General features: G+C 34.6%; 1 protein-coding gene across 2 annotated transcripts; it reads right to left on the reverse strand.

Annotated features, from left to right (window-relative positions):
* Positions 1 to 243: 243 nt before the first annotated feature.
* On the reverse strand, positions 244 to 15,242 carry LOC142986792 (uncharacterized). 2 transcript variants are annotated; one of them, XM_076135491.1, is made up of 8 exons: positions 14,881 to 15,242; positions 11,858 to 12,088; positions 11,287 to 11,554; positions 10,803 to 11,141; positions 10,400 to 10,718; positions 9,982 to 10,250; positions 7,142 to 9,810; positions 244 to 6,970 (listed from the first exon to the last, which is right to left on the reverse strand). In XM_076135491.1, exons 1-8 carry the CDS (start codon positions 14,944 to 14,946, stop codon positions 6,812 to 6,814), a joined length of 4,320 nt encoding a protein of 1,439 aa, XP_075991606.1. In that variant the 5' UTR covers positions 14,947 to 15,242; the 3' UTR covers positions 244 to 6,811. The 2 variants fall into 2 exon arrangements, with proteins under 2 accessions (XP_075991606.1, XP_075991605.1); XM_076135490.1 differs by having other exon boundaries at positions 7,142 to 10,250.
* Between the last annotated feature and the right edge of the window lie 2,217 nt (positions 15,243 to 17,459).

Consider the following 17,459-nt stretch of genomic DNA (forward strand, 5'->3'; position numbering starts at 1 on the left):
TTTTTCTGGAAATAAACTGCTTACCTTTACCTATTTTTTTATCTAGTTAAGTCTCATATTACTAAAACAGTCATATCTCGTCTCATAGTACAGAGTTTAGAAGTGGCTCATCGTGACCAGCAAAATAACTTTATTCAAAATATAGTCCGTCAATATTTAACTAAATATTATTGCTTTGATACTATCTGTATTTATATTTAGGTGTAAAATAAATAGGTGTTTTTGGTGAAAAAAACAAAAGTGTAGATTTTTAATGGTCATTGTTATTGAGGAACAAATCTAACGGCATTTTATTATTCAACGATTATTAATTTTTCATCATTTATCAACATTATTACATAATATCCAAGACACTGTCGTGTATACAGTTAGTTTTGCTCCACAATCTTCCATTACTCGTTTATTGTAATGTCCACTGATAGTGTTCTTAAATACAGTAGATAATATATTTTTACATTATAATGACTATATGTAGTGAGCATTTGGACACGTCAAATTTTATTCAGTACTAAAAAAATATGTAATAATTAATCAGTTCCAAATGCGACTACATGTCATGTCGTCATAACTAATATTAACTATATTTACAGTCAACAACATGAATCCGAAGCAAAATATAGTAGCAGTCAGTTCTGTACCACAAACATGTTGCCAAAATTCACATATTTTCAATATACAAATCACTCTCCACCTGTTACAATGTTTTGCCTAAGTTGTTGTTCATTGAAGACATACATCTAAACTTATAATAGAAAATAATAACTAGTTTAATGATTTTACTGTCGATGATAATCATCTCTCTATGGTTATTATAAATTATTCGCTGTGTGTGAAATAAGACAAGGTTGGTGAATACTAACCGTGGACAAGTATTAGTATCGCTATTTGAGACAAAATGTAATATGAAATATTTATTAGGTATAATGTAATTTATAAATTTACTTCAAATCATTATTTCTACAAATATTAAGTTAATAGAAACAAAATAATGTTTCAAGATAATTTGGCTAACATTCCTTAAAAACCAGCAAACACAACGAAACTTAAAGGCTTACATATCGCTTATTTATAGGCTGAATTTGGCGCTTAATACAAACCCCAATGCATATACAAATAACAAATACAAATCAATTTATTACTACAAAATGTTTGTACATATTCAAATGCGATACCAAACGTAAATGTCCTTTTAGGAACATTGTGTAAGTATTTGCCATATTATAATATGTTCCATGGGAGATGTATCAACGTATACGTGTTACATAAAGCTGGTAATGAGTCGCGGTGACTCTTATCCAAGCTCAATAGGCGAAAGTTACGGTATACCCCACAGCTTTCACAATTTACAAGAGACATTGACACATTGCGTAAGAACCACAGCGTGACGTGACGTCAACAGCAGACAACTAATTATTAGGTACATTGATGTGTGCAACTTTTAAGTCGCTCACTCACCACAATGTGTCAACACCTTAACAAACATTATGTCATACAATCTAATTTCAATTGAATAAATTTCACTGTAACCTGCACAACATGCCCTTTTTTGAACTATAAGTACATACTTACATTAAATTGTTTAGAAAGTATAAAAATTCATATGAGTCAACAATATAATTTTGGTATGTTTTTTTACGAAAGTCCAGCTTTCATTTTTATTTAGATTAATATTATATTCGTTTCGCTTATAAGGAATGACGTGTTGAAGGCATATTGAACATTCTTCTAAAACCTACTATGATGCCAAGAAGTTGAGGTATCATACTACAATTCAATTGGAATCATTCGCTTTATGATATTACATAGAAATATTTTTAATTAATAAATGACTAAATGTTAAGTTATGTAATATAATACAAAATAATGCAAATCAAGAAGTACGGGTTAATATTATTACGATTGGATGTTATGTTAGATGTTTCTGAAATGCTTTTCTTATCCATCTAATAATTCATCGCAAAGTAACCGATACCAGGAATAAGTTTGTAAATAATAGCTTCATATTATCCTAATTATGATTCATCAAAAGTATTACATATGTTCTATTGTTCCTTAAATTCAAAGATAAGTGTAGTAATTATAAATATATTGCTATGCATGTTACAATTAAAACACATCGAGACTACACATTAAAAAACTTCATTTAAGTCTTTAGAAAATAATTAGCATATAAATAAAACATCAGTTTCAACATAAATTTTAATGATAGAAGAACATTGTCAAATTTGTATGACTTCCATTTCTTGGGAAATATTAATCGTTTTTCTTGAACCTAAGAGTTTTATATAATGTTGTAAAAAAATCAGTTCATTACAAAAATATAGGAACTTTCAAAATCAACTTATCGTCACCATAAACTTTTCGTACTTCGTCGAGATTTTCATTACAATTCTCAGATCATGAGTGACTCTATGCTTTGTTAATCTTAACGTCTCAACGTCGTACGAGTGTGTGCAAAATCAATCACTATTCTATTGTATTTTTTAAAATAATCAAATAATTATATTGATCAATTTAAATGTACTACCATTTAGATCTAGTATTATTATTATTTCATTGATAACAACCTGAAAATTTCAAAGAATCTGTCTAGTTACACATAATATTAAGAATGGTGTAGTAGAGGCCTAACTTAATATATATTTAATGTTTTCAATGAATTCATAACTTAAGAGCACAGTACTATAATCGATTTGAATAAGCTACTGAATAATAAGAATTTAAATGCTCAAAAAACTATCTTAAATATGGCTTATGGTCAATATACCGCGCGGATATATAAAATATTATACGTTTTACCTATTTCTAACGAAGGATTTTAATAAGTAATAAAAAAATGTTAATTCAAAATCTTTGCTGTCTGATTATTATTTATGTCCTTAACTATTTGTTAGGGCTCGGAAACCGAAAATTGAAAATAGGAAGAAAATCCTATCCAAGTACTTCAGAGCTTTGCACTTTTGTTTTAGACCAAGTAACGATCATTATCGTAACTTTTGTAAGCAAAGGTAGATATGGCATGATCGCCGCATAATGTATAAGAAAATCCCGTACATTACCGTCGGCAAACCACATCCTTGCGATCGATTTTCTTAATTTACGTGAATTATTTAAGAACATAAATTAAACTTAAATTTAATCGTTTTAATCGGTTCCGAGTCCTGTTTTTTTACTACCTTGCCCTAATTTAATGGCCATACAAGGTATATTAATAATAATGAAGAATTAATATAATTATAATACGAATAGTAAAAGTTAATATTGACATCAATAAAATTAGTGCGGCACTAAATCTGTGCACTTTTTCAACGATCTACTAAGGCATTTAAATGGAGCACGTAAGAAGTTTTAAGAACACTAAACGAACACACCAATTATGTACACAATATAATAAATTGATCTGTCAAATGACAATGGTAGGTACTTATAATTTTTTAAAGTATTTCCTAGACAATATAGGATTCTCACAGTTACGGTATTGCTGTCATTCATTGCTTCGTTAACCTAAATAATTTTATCTGAATCCACGCGGTAGGCTCTATTCTTCAAGCAGTTCATCCTATTAACATTAATATTATTTCGTTCAAATAAACCACCAATATAAATACCACTTTCTTGTAATTTACTTTCTATTCAACAATTTTATTTGCTTTGGGAATACTAAATGTATCATTATCATAATATTCTGACACATTTAAATTTAAAATGCTATAATACATATATATACGTGTGTTAACGGAATACCTATTATTTTATCCTTTTAGTGCCTTTTGTAAATATAATATAATACCATTATTAATATGTAAATTGAGTGCACCGAGGTTAATCCAGATGCATCCTAACTGTTTAGAACTAACAAGTGCTATTAACTTCCTCCTTTACGGGAGATAGTTCAAGTCAAATATGTCTTACGGTTTCTAAAGTCGAAGGTGAATCAGTACAACTATTGCTAATACAATGCAGCTTGGGGTCAATCCAGATGCATTTTATCTGTATAGACCTCACAGAAGTCTTAAACTTCCTCGTTTACGTTGGATAGTTCAAGTGCAGCAATCATCATGTCTTACGGTTTCTAAAGTCGAAGGTGAATCAGTACAACTATTGCTAATACAATGCAGCTTGGGGTCAATCCAGATGCATTTTATCTGTATAGACCTCACAGAAGTCTTAAACTTCCCCGTTTACGGGAGACAGTTCAAGTGCAGTAATCATCATGTCTTACGGTTCCTAAAGTCGAAGGTGAATCAGTACAACTATTGCTAATACAATGCAGTTTGGGGTCAATCCAGATGCATCCTAACTGTATATAACTAACAGATGTCTTAAACTTCCCCGTTTACGGGAGATAGTTCAAGTGCAGTAATCATCATGTCTTACGGTTTCTAAAGTCGAAGGTGAATCAGTACAACTATTGCTAATACAATGCAGCTTGGGGTCAATCCAGATGCATTTTATCTGTATAGACCTCACAGAAGTCTTAAACTTCCCCGTTTACGTTGGATAGTTCAAGTGCAGTAATCATCATGTCTTACGGTTTCTAAAGTCGAAGGTGAATCAGTACAACTATTGCTAATACAATGCAGCTTTCACTAAGTCATATGTAAATTACTTCTAGTCACTTCAGTCTAATGTAATGTCAAAATACAAAATGGTTCAGGGGTGGGAAGTGGAGGAAGACACGATATTGTCGTTAGGCTAATTTTTGGGCAAGGCATACCACAGAACATGAAAAATAATGGAAGTACTACATTACGATCAACAGAAGGCACATATAATACACAATAGAAAGGCAGAAAATTTTGGCCCATCACATTCTTAAATTAATTATACGACACACCATGTTCCGTGGTTACTGATTAATTATTTTAGCTGTAGATAATCAGCAGTAAAAGTAAGAATGAGTGCTTTGCTCATTAATGTTTTTTACTAAGCTGGCGCTATATTGCAACATTTACCACTAATATTTAAGCCCCTACCTAACAAATATGTGTAAAACTAATCGGAAGATACGCATATTGCTTATGTGCTACAAAATACCTGGATTTATCTACTAATCTTAATTATTAAAATCAAAAGTCGGCGCACTGGCAGTGGTCTCAGTGGTGAAAGCGATTATTTTGTACATTGCTTCTATAATACTATATAAATCAATATATGTATATTTAAATTCGCGATTGTAATTATATACATTATGGTTTAATCTGATCTGCATCGTGGCAAACAAATACCCGTGCTGTGTGTTTTATGTTTGGCTAAGAAGTGCAGATACGAGGAAGAACCGCAATAAAGACAACCAAGACAATAATAATAATAAGTTATAAAACAAATGAAAGTGTCCCTTGCCCTAGATTTAAAGGCGTTTATTAACTACGTTAAGTAACTTCATTTGGTGTAACGAAACTATTGTAAGCTAAAAGATTAGCGTAACAAAAGTAACATGAAATTTATAATGACATAAATGAATGTTTTCAAAAAGAACTGAAGGCAGGAAATTCATTTGATATTATTGGGACGAAAATTATGAAAGTACTTTTACACCTTCTCTGGATATCCACAAATAATTCAAGACCAAAATTAGCCAAATCCAGCCGTTCACGAGTTTTAGCGAGACTAACGAACAGCAATTCATTTTTAATAGTATAATATTCCACATTTAATAGTATAATAATCAAGATAGTAGACGACAGCGGATAGTAGAGCCGTGAAGTAGTGGTGACGACTAACAACCAATTCATTGTTTTGCATGAAGTTGATGCTACTACCCCCAGCCCCATGACGGCTAATTCGTACCCTGAAGAGTAACTTATAGTTTATTTTCAAAAATCCTGTTCACGTTATAATATATCGGGTTTTGATGATATTTTGTAAAATATGCTAATTACGTATCTCCCTTATTCTATTGCTCAACAGTTTAGTGATGTCTGATATAATATGCTGAAAGTTGGTTAGAGTAATAGTGAGAATTTTCGTAATTTGTGCCAAATCAGTATCTTATTAGATACCAAGACAGTTAAGGGATCTATTATTCCATTATTCAGTTAAAGACGTGCCATACCGTATCGCAACAGCAAATGTACACATCATCAATAGTTACATACTTGTATCTAAAGGTTCTAGATGAATGTTCTGAAGCTGGTATGTTCTAGAGAACCACTGAATCCTTAAAGGCATCATAGTTATCTATTACTGTTACATAGACTACACTTTTGATATTTATTACTGATGGATCATATTTAAATGAAACACGTGTTTGTGTATAAACTATAAAAATTAATTGAACTATCCTATTGAATTTATAAGTAGTACAATGTTCGTAGTTCCTTCGTACGACTTTCGTGTAGGCAAACGAAAGGTAAAGATGATGTCACAAAAATACCATAATAAACAAGCACTTATTAAGACAATAAAATTAAAAATAGTAAAAAATATTTTACGGCGAAAATCACAAATATTTTTTTTCACAATCGATGCTATGGACGCAACATAAAAATAAAACAATCACAAAGTTTTAAGGTGCGAATGTTAATTGTGCATTATTTTAATTATTGATCAGTACTAGACGTGTCAACAAGGTAAAACTTACGTTGTCATAATAGAATTAATTGAAAAGAAAAACAAATAGCTTAAAACAATACACAATCACACGCCGGAACCAGTCTATTACAGTTTATTTATCTAGAAAAGAGAATTATTTCCTAACTTATAATTTTAGCCCCCACAGAAAACGCCGCCGTAGCTTGTTCGCTTGGCTCACGGATCACTTTATATATTAGTGAAGCATTGGCGTTACATCTGTGGAATTATGATACCTTTATAATCTGTTTCTACGCACTGCTTTACGCACACGACGTGGGGCAGCATTGGTTGCAGTGTTGGGAGCAGTGCCCATCGCGAACTGCACCGCAGGCCCGGCTGGCGATGGAGCGCCGAAACTGTACACACCCGCTTGTGGTGGTTGCTGTTGCGCTTGCTGAAATAATAATTGCATGTCACAAAAGATAGGGAAGAATATCAGTCTTTATGATATCCGCACTAGGTGTTGAGTTAATCGTGTACTACATAATTTTAGGCAAAGCATGATTTGAAAATAAAATCGACTACTAGTTTGTAAAAATCAAAATCTAACTCAAGTGTAACTAACCTGTTGTCCAAATCCAAAGATACCCGTCGGTTGATTTTGATTCGAGGCGCCAAAATTGAAACCTCTGGATGGTGCAGGTGACATCGATGGAGGATCAAACGATGGCATTGATGGCGCCCCAAAACTAGGCGTCGAGCTCATGGTTGGACTGCCAAACATTCCCATTTGAGGTCCAGGGTTACTGGTTGGTTGAGGCGAGCCAAACATATGCGCTGGGCTCTGAGTTTGAACGGGGTTCGAGAAGAGCGATGGCTGATTGTTATTATTCTGATTCGCCATTCCGAATATGTTCGGCGCGGACTGTGTGGTGTTCCCGAACGTTGGAGCCGAGCTGTTCGCGTTAAACGGCGTTGGCGCGCCGAATGAAAAGGCGGGTGCTTTTGGCATACTATTTGATGTCGTGTTCGACACAAAAACGTTTGTTGATGATGCGTTATTGTTTGAATTCCACATGTTCTCCTTTTGTACTACGTTACCGAATAAATTAGGTGTACCACTTGATAATACATTATTATTCAATGGATTGTGTTGTAAACTGTTGCTGGGATTCCCAGGCAAGCCATTGTTACCACCTAGAGTGCTCGTAGATGTAACACCGTTTCCACCCGTCAGGCTGTTTGAGACGAGTGCATTTCCTCCCATGCTCATAGTCGCCGACATTCCATTGCCCAGAATAGTATTACTTCCCAGGAGATTATTAGATAAAGAGTTGCCACTCATGGTGTTGCCGCCCATTGCGTTAGTAGGTAACGTGTTTCCACCCAAAGTGTTAGCTCCCAACGCGTTGGTTCCCAAAGTGTTTCCTCCCAATGAGCCTCCTAGCGTATTGTTTCCTAGTGTTCCGCTACCTAATGTGTTACCACTTAGTGGATTACCACCACCCAGGTTATTACCGGCCATACTGGTTCCTGGTAGTCCATTACTCGCTGCAAGTCCATTGGGGCCTCCCAGAGTACTTGTAGCTAGGGCATTATTTGATACCAATGTGTTTCCAGAAGTAATGCTAAAGCTGTTCGTATTTTTAGCGTTACTGTCGATAGACCCAAATGGAGATTTGTATGGAGGCGGTGGAGCTTCGGTTTTAGTAGTATTGTTGCTACCAAACGTGAACGGGAATTTTGGAGCATCAGAGGATGCCGCTGACGTTCCTGCTGTAGGTGCCGTCAATGAGCTAGAATTACTTGTGTTATTGTTTCCAAAACTAAATAAGGGTGCTGTGGGAGCTGGCGCTGTGCTATTGGTGGTCTCACTTTTTTGGAATAGCGACGTAGTCGCTGATGCTGATGAATCGGGTTTCTGGAATAGTGATCCACTAGCGATTTCCGGCGGTTTGAAGAGGGGCATGGTTGTAGCACTAGTGGCGGTGGTCGCCGGAGTGGCCTGAGAAGGGGGCGAAAATGGATTTGTAGAGTTAGTAATACTCGCCGGCGTCACGAATAAATTAGTCGCCGCTTTCATAGTAGAAGTACCAAGTGTAAAGGTACTCGGTGTCTGTGGCTTATCATTGCTGGTCATCCCCGACTCCAGGGTGATCGGATTGCTTGGGGGGTCTTTTGTTTCTACTACTGTTGGGGGGCTGAACACGTTAGATGTTGACGCCGCGACTGTAGGCTTATCTTTGTCACCTTGAACCACTTTTGATGATGAAGCAAAGAATCCCGCTAAAGTCTTTGATGATTCAGTAGCGGAAGCGAAACTAATTTGAGGGACTTCTTGTGGTTTCTCCTTGTCTTTTTCTGCGATTTTCACAGTCTCAGATTTCTTCTCTGGAGAACTTTCCGCCTTTGGTACGCCGAAAGTAAACCTTATAGTGTCCCCTGGCTTGACTTTGGGGACATCAATTTTGGTGTCTATCTTTTTCGTTGGTAATGCAAACGTGAATGTAGGTGTTTCAGCCAAGACATTGTTATTTGTTTCAGACTGTTCTTTTAATTTTGACTCAGGTGTTGTTTTGTCATCTGGCTTGCTAGCAATGTTAGCTTCCTGTACTTTGGGATCAATACCAAATTTAAATGTACTGTTTGAACTCAATCCAAAATTAAACTTGTTTTCAGGCAATTTAGTCTTAGGTTCCTTCTCAGAGCCACAGCAAACGCATGTAAGTTTATCAGATTCATTTCTTACTAAACAACTAGAACATTCCCATTTGTCAGACTTCTGGATTTTAGCTATGCTAATAAACCCACTGTCATTGTTGGCACTTGAACCAAAGAAGGTAGGCGTAGTAATGGCTAGAGGAGGTATTGAACTTATGGTAAAGCATCCTCCGCAAGATGGACGAGTGACTTCAGGAATCGCGGCGTATTGTTTTGCTTTCGCTGCTTTACTCGCCTCAGTTGGTCTGTTGCCGCCACAGCACACGCACTTAGTCACGTTGTCTTCATTCATAATCCAGCAGCCGTCGCATTTCCACTTTGACGACGCTTGAACGGATTTCCCTGATTGTGGGCTCGCCATGTTTTCACAAATCACACATTTATCTTTAGATGGTTGACTATCTGCAAGTTTGCACTTGGAGCATTTGGCAACTGTCGCTGTTGCTTGCTTGTAACCACAACAGACACATTTGTTAACATCCGCTTTATTGCTGACCCAACAATCAGGACATTGCCAGTCTTTTGGTTTAGAAGAAGACTTACCAGAAGCAATATCATTTTCTTTTATGTTACCTACAACAGAGGAAACATCACTATTTTTCGTAGGAATCTGATCAATACGTCGTTCGGGACTATCAAAACTGAATTTCGGAAGTTTGATTTCTGTATCCAGGATATCATTAGATACTATAACAGGATTGGAAAATTTGAACATACTACAACTAGTGACTGTTTCCGGCTTACTTGCGGGTACTTCAGCGTTCTCTTTAGTTTCAACAGGTTTATTAACAGGAAAAGCTACTTTAGGCGTTGATGTAGCTGGCAACTTGGAAACCGTAGGTGTATCGAAAGCAAATGTAGGCAGTTTATTCTGGTCTATCTGTAAAGTAGCAGAGGGTAGCTTCACTGGAGTGATTGTTTCAAATTGATCTTGGTTTCCTCGGTTTGTCCGTGCCACCCTCCTTGTTTTGACTTTCGTAACCATATTGCTTTGTTCTTTGACTGTTTCGAGCCTGGAAGGAAATATCATTATTGTACAGTCACACCATTACAGTATACAAAATGGAAAATTTAATTAAACCAAAATTACTTAGTTTATAAAAACTCCAAACAGATAATATATATTTCTGATGTATGTTATAATTTGAACTCAAACACTTACACAGACTGCTGTGGGAGATTTGGTATTGGTTGACTTGGGAGGCTTGGCAGGTTCGGCAGGTTCGGCAGGCTTGGCGGACTTGGCGGCCTTGGTGGGCTTGGAGGAATATGCGGGCTTGGCAGACTTGGCGGTTTAAATTGACTTGTTTGATTGCTGGTAGTTGAATTGGAGGATGGATAAGTCATTGGATATTCGGTAGCACTGCTATGTGAGGCGATGATTTGGCGCGCAGTTTTTGTGCTATTCATAATGCGCGACCTCTGCTTCAAACGCATTATAGCCGCGATACCAGGAACATACAATTCTTGCGTTTTATATGCTAAAAGAATTAAATAAAAGTTAGTTAAAATAATCTATACACATATTTTGAGAGTAGAAATGGTAAATTCATGGCAATCCTTACAAAGAGTTCGATTCCCATAAGGTGAAGCCGGATCATGGGACGTGTTGAAACTGTCCATTTTTGGTCTGGTGTATTGTGGAATTCGACGGGCCTCTGTAAGTGGCGAGGAGTAAGACTCTAACAGGTCCATGATACGTCTTGTAGAACTACTCATGACACTGTCTTCACTGCTTTTAGTCTCATTCACTAAAGCCACTGTGTGTTGTTGAATGTTCGCCTGATTCATATAAGAGGCTGCTGCTGCTCCTCCATACATGGTTCTTCCTGGATAGAATGGTGAGCCAAGTAAAGTAGGCTTGAAATAAGGCTTTTTCTCAGCACTTGTTGTTAATGTCCTTCCTGAAATGTTCCATTTCAGTTTTAGTAATAAAGAAACATCATAATTATATATACGCTATGTAACATTATAATTATAAGATTACAATTCAAACAAAACAAGCACATATTATAAAAAGTTCATGTAAGTTTAGAAAAGCTAACTCACTAGTCTTGGCTGCATCATCGGGACTTCGATCAAAGATAGATTTCCTTTTGTTAGCAACTGACTGGCCTGTGCTTCCCACTGCATGTGTGTTCAACTTATATCTGGGTAGATCTCGTTCATGATCCTTGATTTCATGAGCATATGTCTCATTTGGTGTTCTAATTGGTGTCAATATGATATTGTTCCGAATTGTAGGATTATGATACTGTCCAGGATAGTTACTAACTGGCAATTCGGTAATTTCAATATTACTTGAGGAACAATGTGCCTGAAACATAGTGCAAGTTGAAAATTACATAGAAATGCAAAAAAAAACTAAATACATGTATGGATATAATTTGATACAAATAATATTATTTATATATCTCAAATACTTGTTCATTTGTTGGTCTGAATTCTTGTACACAAATTACATATTTTTATTTTGATCAATATATAATTACAAAATTAAAATCAAAGGGTTGCTTAACATGACATGTCACTGTATTCTTATAAGTGCCGAATCATGCTGAATAATACTTATACTTGGCAAAGAGCCAGGTTCTAGTGACTTTAATAAACAATATCTTACATCTGTAGGGCCAAAGTGGTGGTATCTATTGGGAGCATTAATACGCATCCGTTTTGCTGGTGGTTGAGTTATGATTGGGCTCTCTGGTGCCTCATCTTCCGTAGATGAATCTGTAGCATCTGCTAATGGAGCTGAACCATTCGCATTTGAAGAACTTGGGCTACTAAACCATTTTGTGATTGTAGCGGGCAGCAAGCCCGAAACCCGTGATGTTACATGCTTGACAAATGACTGAAAAATAATATAAAACTTAATATGTATTGCATTATTAATAAATAGTCATAACTATTTTACTAAATGTATGGGGATTTCTCCCTCCCTCATTCCAAGATGACACTTTTGCCCAGCAAGGGGCAGTAATGGGTTAAAAAGTTTAATAGTTTTATAAAAGAAAACACATCGCTTTAGCTGATTACATAACTATTTAAAAGGCATTATACATTAAAAATAGGACTTTAAGTAAGCCAAAATATTTACAAAAGTGTTAATGTTAGTAGTTAACATCATGAGTAACATACATGGGCAATAACATCAGCAACCAAAATGGGTACAAGTAATAACCCTACATATGAAGTTTTTCAACAACAAATCATTACCAATCAACCAATACTTCTTAACATTGTATGCATCATAATTGTGTATTTATTAGGTTCAAAGGATATTTTATTGACTGACTAAACTTTGTTTATCTGTATTAGTAATTACAGGCAAACAAATATAGATTATGGAGGTATATTTATAATGTCTTCATGGCTTATTTTGCTGACACATATTTTGCTAACTTAAGTTGTTTTTTCAAAATTTTAGTACCGTGATGGACTTTTCACTTTTTGACAGTGAAGGGAATTTACTAGGAAATACATCTGATATCAGGCAATGAGCAAACGCTTTTTTTTTTTCATTTATGTTTATTCTTAATAGCTGCCTGGAGATTGAAATTGCACAGTATATGGTAATAGACACCCCCTATTTAATGGTACTTACATTGCAATTAATGGTGAAAGAACATTGAAATTTCGTACGGAGATTCCTTAGGGAGTGTAAAGGAGCACTAAGAGAGGATTTATGCAAATTAACCCCTAAAGAGATGAAACTCCAAGAGGGCAAACTGCGGGCAGAAAGCTATTGCTTATAAACTCTGTGGTGGGAAGTTACTTAACTAACTACTCTTGTCAATCTGTCATCACACTCAGTAGTCAATGTAGCAAGAGCCGATTAGTATACATTATTCAGATAATGTTTACTATTTACAACCAAACTATCTTCACCACCAAACATTTAAAACACCAAACTTTTTAATTTTATTAGACGCACAAGCCCGTTTTTGTCTGCGTGAAAAGATTTCCCAGACTAAAATATATCCAATGTTTAGCCAGATTACAAGTTCATCATCAATTTCATTAAAATTAGATCCATGTCCTATCTATGAAAAGTAACAAACATACATCCATCCATTCTTACAAACTTGTGCATGTAGGATATGAGTAGGATAATTACGTCAAATAAATCATCTTTTCCTTATTTATACAAACCATGAAGTTATAGCCATAATCATTAACAGGTCATTTAAAATGGTTACTTAATTTAAATGATCTATTAATGAAACAAATTTACATAATTAAAATTCATAATATTTGCACTTTTTTAATATTTGAAGACTTTGTAATCATATTAAAAAGAAATCGATAGTGAACACTCATTTATGATTTTACTGGAAATTCTTATAATATAATTAATCATAACTAAATAACAACATAACTTTTTTATTTAACAAATTTCGCAACTTATAACCAACAATATTTGAGATCTGTAGCATTAGTGTTCAGAAGCAAGTACCACTCCTGAACACATTATTATGTGCATTACAGATATATGGGACTTTAAACCTCATAAATAAATATTGGTGAATAAATAGCATTGAGTGCCGAGTAAGTTACAAAAGACTACTAAACATCTTTTTTAAGTCCAAGTTCTGTAAAATGTTAAGTTTATAAAGTTTGTGCATTTATATCTTCTGATAAGCATATCCTAATGAAACTTCTCATTATCCTTCTTCTATCACAATGTGTTACAAAACAAAGAGCCCGTCAAATTAAATTGTCCATCTGTTTGCAATATGATCATAATTATTAACCAATTTTAATTATATGATTTGTATACTGAGTCAATTGTACACTAAGGTTGTTAAATTAATACGTTACAGTTCTGTTCAATTGGCTAATGGTTGTATGAAAATAGTGAAAAAATTAGAAAAAACATATTGCTCTGTGTTTGGGTCAAGCGTTCAGGCAACACACTGTCTGTCGATCAACTAGTCCAACATTTGTATACTAATAGCTCATAAAACTTGCAACCTCAGCTTTATTTTCCTCTTTCTTTGCTAATACTCTTGAAAAATTGTTTCATAGTTTAGTCAGGCCCATCCAATTGTATTAACTTTTCTATTAATTAGTACAATGCAATATTACAGAAAACTTTAACCATAGGTTATTGAACAATATTGAGCAATGGACTATGAGTAACTATAAAAGAATGCAGTTTTTATTTTGCATGAGACAAAAAGTTGTTCCATTATCATTAGGAACAGATAAATTCATTTCTGTTAAAAATTAGCATATTCTTTTTAGTACAAGCTTGGTTATCTCGTTAGTCATTTAATTAACCTGAGAATGAAAGTGATGCCTTTTTGTTATCTAAGTCTTTAAAACGCTACTGGTGCACAGCTTCAGCAGAGCACATATAAACACAAACTTCGATATAGTATTTACTTACGTACTTTCATTGGAGACAAGAAATTAATAGGGACCTGTTAAATTTCGAAGCATGGACTTTGATAAGCAAGTGAATTCGCACGAGCGACAGCTCCTACGCTAATGATATTACTCAGTACAATTAAATGCATAAATAAAAGGCAGCCACTCGCCACGCAAAATATTTTAAAACATAACTACGCGTGAGGCCGCACATTAGCTGAAAAACGCAACGACATATTCGTGGAGAGCGGGAATCTGTAAGCTTCTTACCGTGTTAGTTTCGTTTGAAGACGTACGCTGTCGCTTCTCCTTCTTTTTTGGAAAAACTATACTCATTGTAGATCTGGGTTTTAGCACTGGTCAATAATTATATACAGAGACGCTACTGCAAATTCAATTTTTGGCTAAATATATTCACAACTGGCAAAAACGTGACAAACATGGCGTCTCTAAAATGTGTCAAAGAAAATCTTGGAGGGAGGTCCAAAAAATAATGAAAACCAATTTGTACTGCACTTTTTAACTGGAAAAATTTGTTTGCTGAAAAATAAACCCTCACGACTTAAATAAATACAATGGTGAAAGCACGATTTAGTAGTAACAAGATAAAACTTTGATATTCACGTTAGCGCTCGACGCGCAGTGTTGCTATTATAAATATTTTTTACTAACGTTACTCTATACTATCTTTGGTTGCTATATCTTGTCTTTGACGGACGAAATTTATTTAAATCTACCTATACAATTATGTACCGTAAAACGGGGTGAATAGAAACAATTTTCAACTTTGTCCTAAAAATTTGTTGCGAATAACTTGTTATTTTTATTGTCGGGTTATTCTATATCATGTCCGGCGCCATGAAGAAAGAGCTAAAACCATATTTGTTGAAAAATATGCATAATTTTACGATATTTCCTTAAAAAAATGGTCAATTTCTATTCACCCAGCGATAGGGGTAAATCGAAACGACCAAAGGGGTGAATGGAAAAACTGTTAGGGCTGCCAAAGACGGCTTATCCAACATGCTGAAAAGGGAAGTTGTGTGTTTAAAAATTGAAATAACCGTTGATAATTACACAAGCTGACCCACGCAACTTCGCTTGCGTCACATAAGAGAGAATGGGTCAAAATTGTCCCCGTTAATGTAACATTTTTCACCCGTACTCTGCTCCTATTGGTAGTAGCGTGATGATATATATAGCCTATAACCTTCCTCGATAAATGGACTATCTAACACTGAAATAATTTTTCAAATCGGACCAGTAGTTCCTGAGATTAGCGCGTTCAAACAAACAAACAAACAAACAAACTCTTCAGCTTCATAATATTAGTATAGATTCGTATAGATTAACTCAAAAAATAAAACAAGATAACCTAACTAACTTTCATACTATATGCAGTAGTTTGCCGTTATAACTTTGATACAATGATAATTGTGAATTTCAGAACATTAATAACTATTAATTTTTCATTGTTTATGTTAATTTTGTTTACAGTTTTTGACAACCCTATTTATTAATCTCTATTGACCCCTCACTCGTTTCTATTCACCCCTTACGCGTTTCTATTGAACCCTGCTATGTTTCCATTTACCCCATACTGTAGTTCTATTCACCCTTCAAACGATTCTATTCACCCCGTTTATACAAAAAAATGACTATTTCTGTGATTTAAACATATTTTTTCGGTTTAAAAACGTTTTTTCAATTAACAATATTGTATCTTTATAGATTAATATACACCTAAAGAGATAAACACTTCAAACAACTCATTAGAAAAGAAATCCCACTTTAAATCCAAAGTTTTGGAGGTCGATATTAAGGCATTCGAGGACGGTTGTCTTTGAAGCATTTTTTTGGGTATAAATATCATTTTAAACATTTAAACAATTATGACACCGCAGAGAAGTAATATCGACGTGTAATCATTTCAAATTTGAACTAAATTCTTCAACGAAGAGTGCTCAAATATTGGCCTTGAAAACTTTCCTGATTTTTTTTCTATTCACCCCGCGAATTCTATTCACCCCGTTTTACGGTACTAATACTAATTTAAAATTTTGAAATATAATAAAATGTCGACTGCTTAAAAAATTTAAAACGTCAAGCATGATAGCGATTTGAAAAAAAGATGCAAGTTCCTTGCGTTTAAGGCCCTCTAATGGATAAGTAGATAGTGACTAAAGAACAAGGGTTTCCGATACCTACTTAAGCTTTTGATACCTACGATTTTTAAAGATAAGAACGTTACCTACTTTAGTAACATACCATGCTCGTTTGAACAATTTTTGACCATTGATTATGATGACGTCTCTTTGGTAAAATAGGTTTTTTCTCATTTGTACTTTGTACCTTATTGTACTCACTTGAGAACCACTCAATTAGCGCTGAGCCTGTATTTTTTGGTGTGTATTCTTATTTAGCATTAGGGAGCATAAGTATTTTAATGTGCTAAAATAGCAACCACACACACATAATATATTACTGATCCAGGTGGACTAATAGACTATCTAGCACACTGCGGAATCATTCTAAAAGCCTTAACTAAAGTTATCTAAACACATTGTGCTACCTGATTGGTTTCTACGATTCTTCCAAACGAAGGTTAAGGTGTGGGATTTAGTAAAAAACATATCTTTTTATAGTTGTATCAAGAACTATTACTGTAGACTGTATTATAAGTTAATGTAGATATTTGTTAAATATATACAAAAGCAAATAGTTACTCCGGAAGGGGACGCACTAGAGAAACTTAAACAAATCAGACCGGTTAGTAGTAGTCCTACGACTAGATTTATGAATGAGAATGAAATAAAAACAGTTAATATTGATCGTGGATTTCTTTAGTA

The sequence above is a fragment of the Anticarsia gemmatalis genome, chromosome Z (assembly GCF_050436995.1).
Source record: "Anticarsia gemmatalis isolate Benzon Research Colony breed Stoneville strain chromosome Z, ilAntGemm2 primary, whole genome shotgun sequence".
Lineage (NCBI taxonomy): Eukaryota > Metazoa > Arthropoda > Insecta > Lepidoptera > Erebidae > Anticarsia > Anticarsia gemmatalis.

Excerpts from the sequence above, each read along its gene's own strand:
- LOC142986792 (XM_076135490.1), bottom strand. The coding sequence starts at position 14,946 with ATGAGTATAGTTTTTCCAAAAAAGAAGGAGAAGCGACAGCGTACGTCT. Across the intron at positions 12,089-14,880 it reads CTTCAAACGAAACTAACACG|TCATTTGTCAAGCATGTAAC; the intron begins GTAAGAAGCTTA and ends ATTATTTTTCAG. Across the intron at positions 11,555-11,857 it reads ACCACTTTGGCCCTACAGAT|GCACATTGTTCCTCAAGTAA; the intron begins GTAAGATATTGT and ends ACTATGTTTCAG.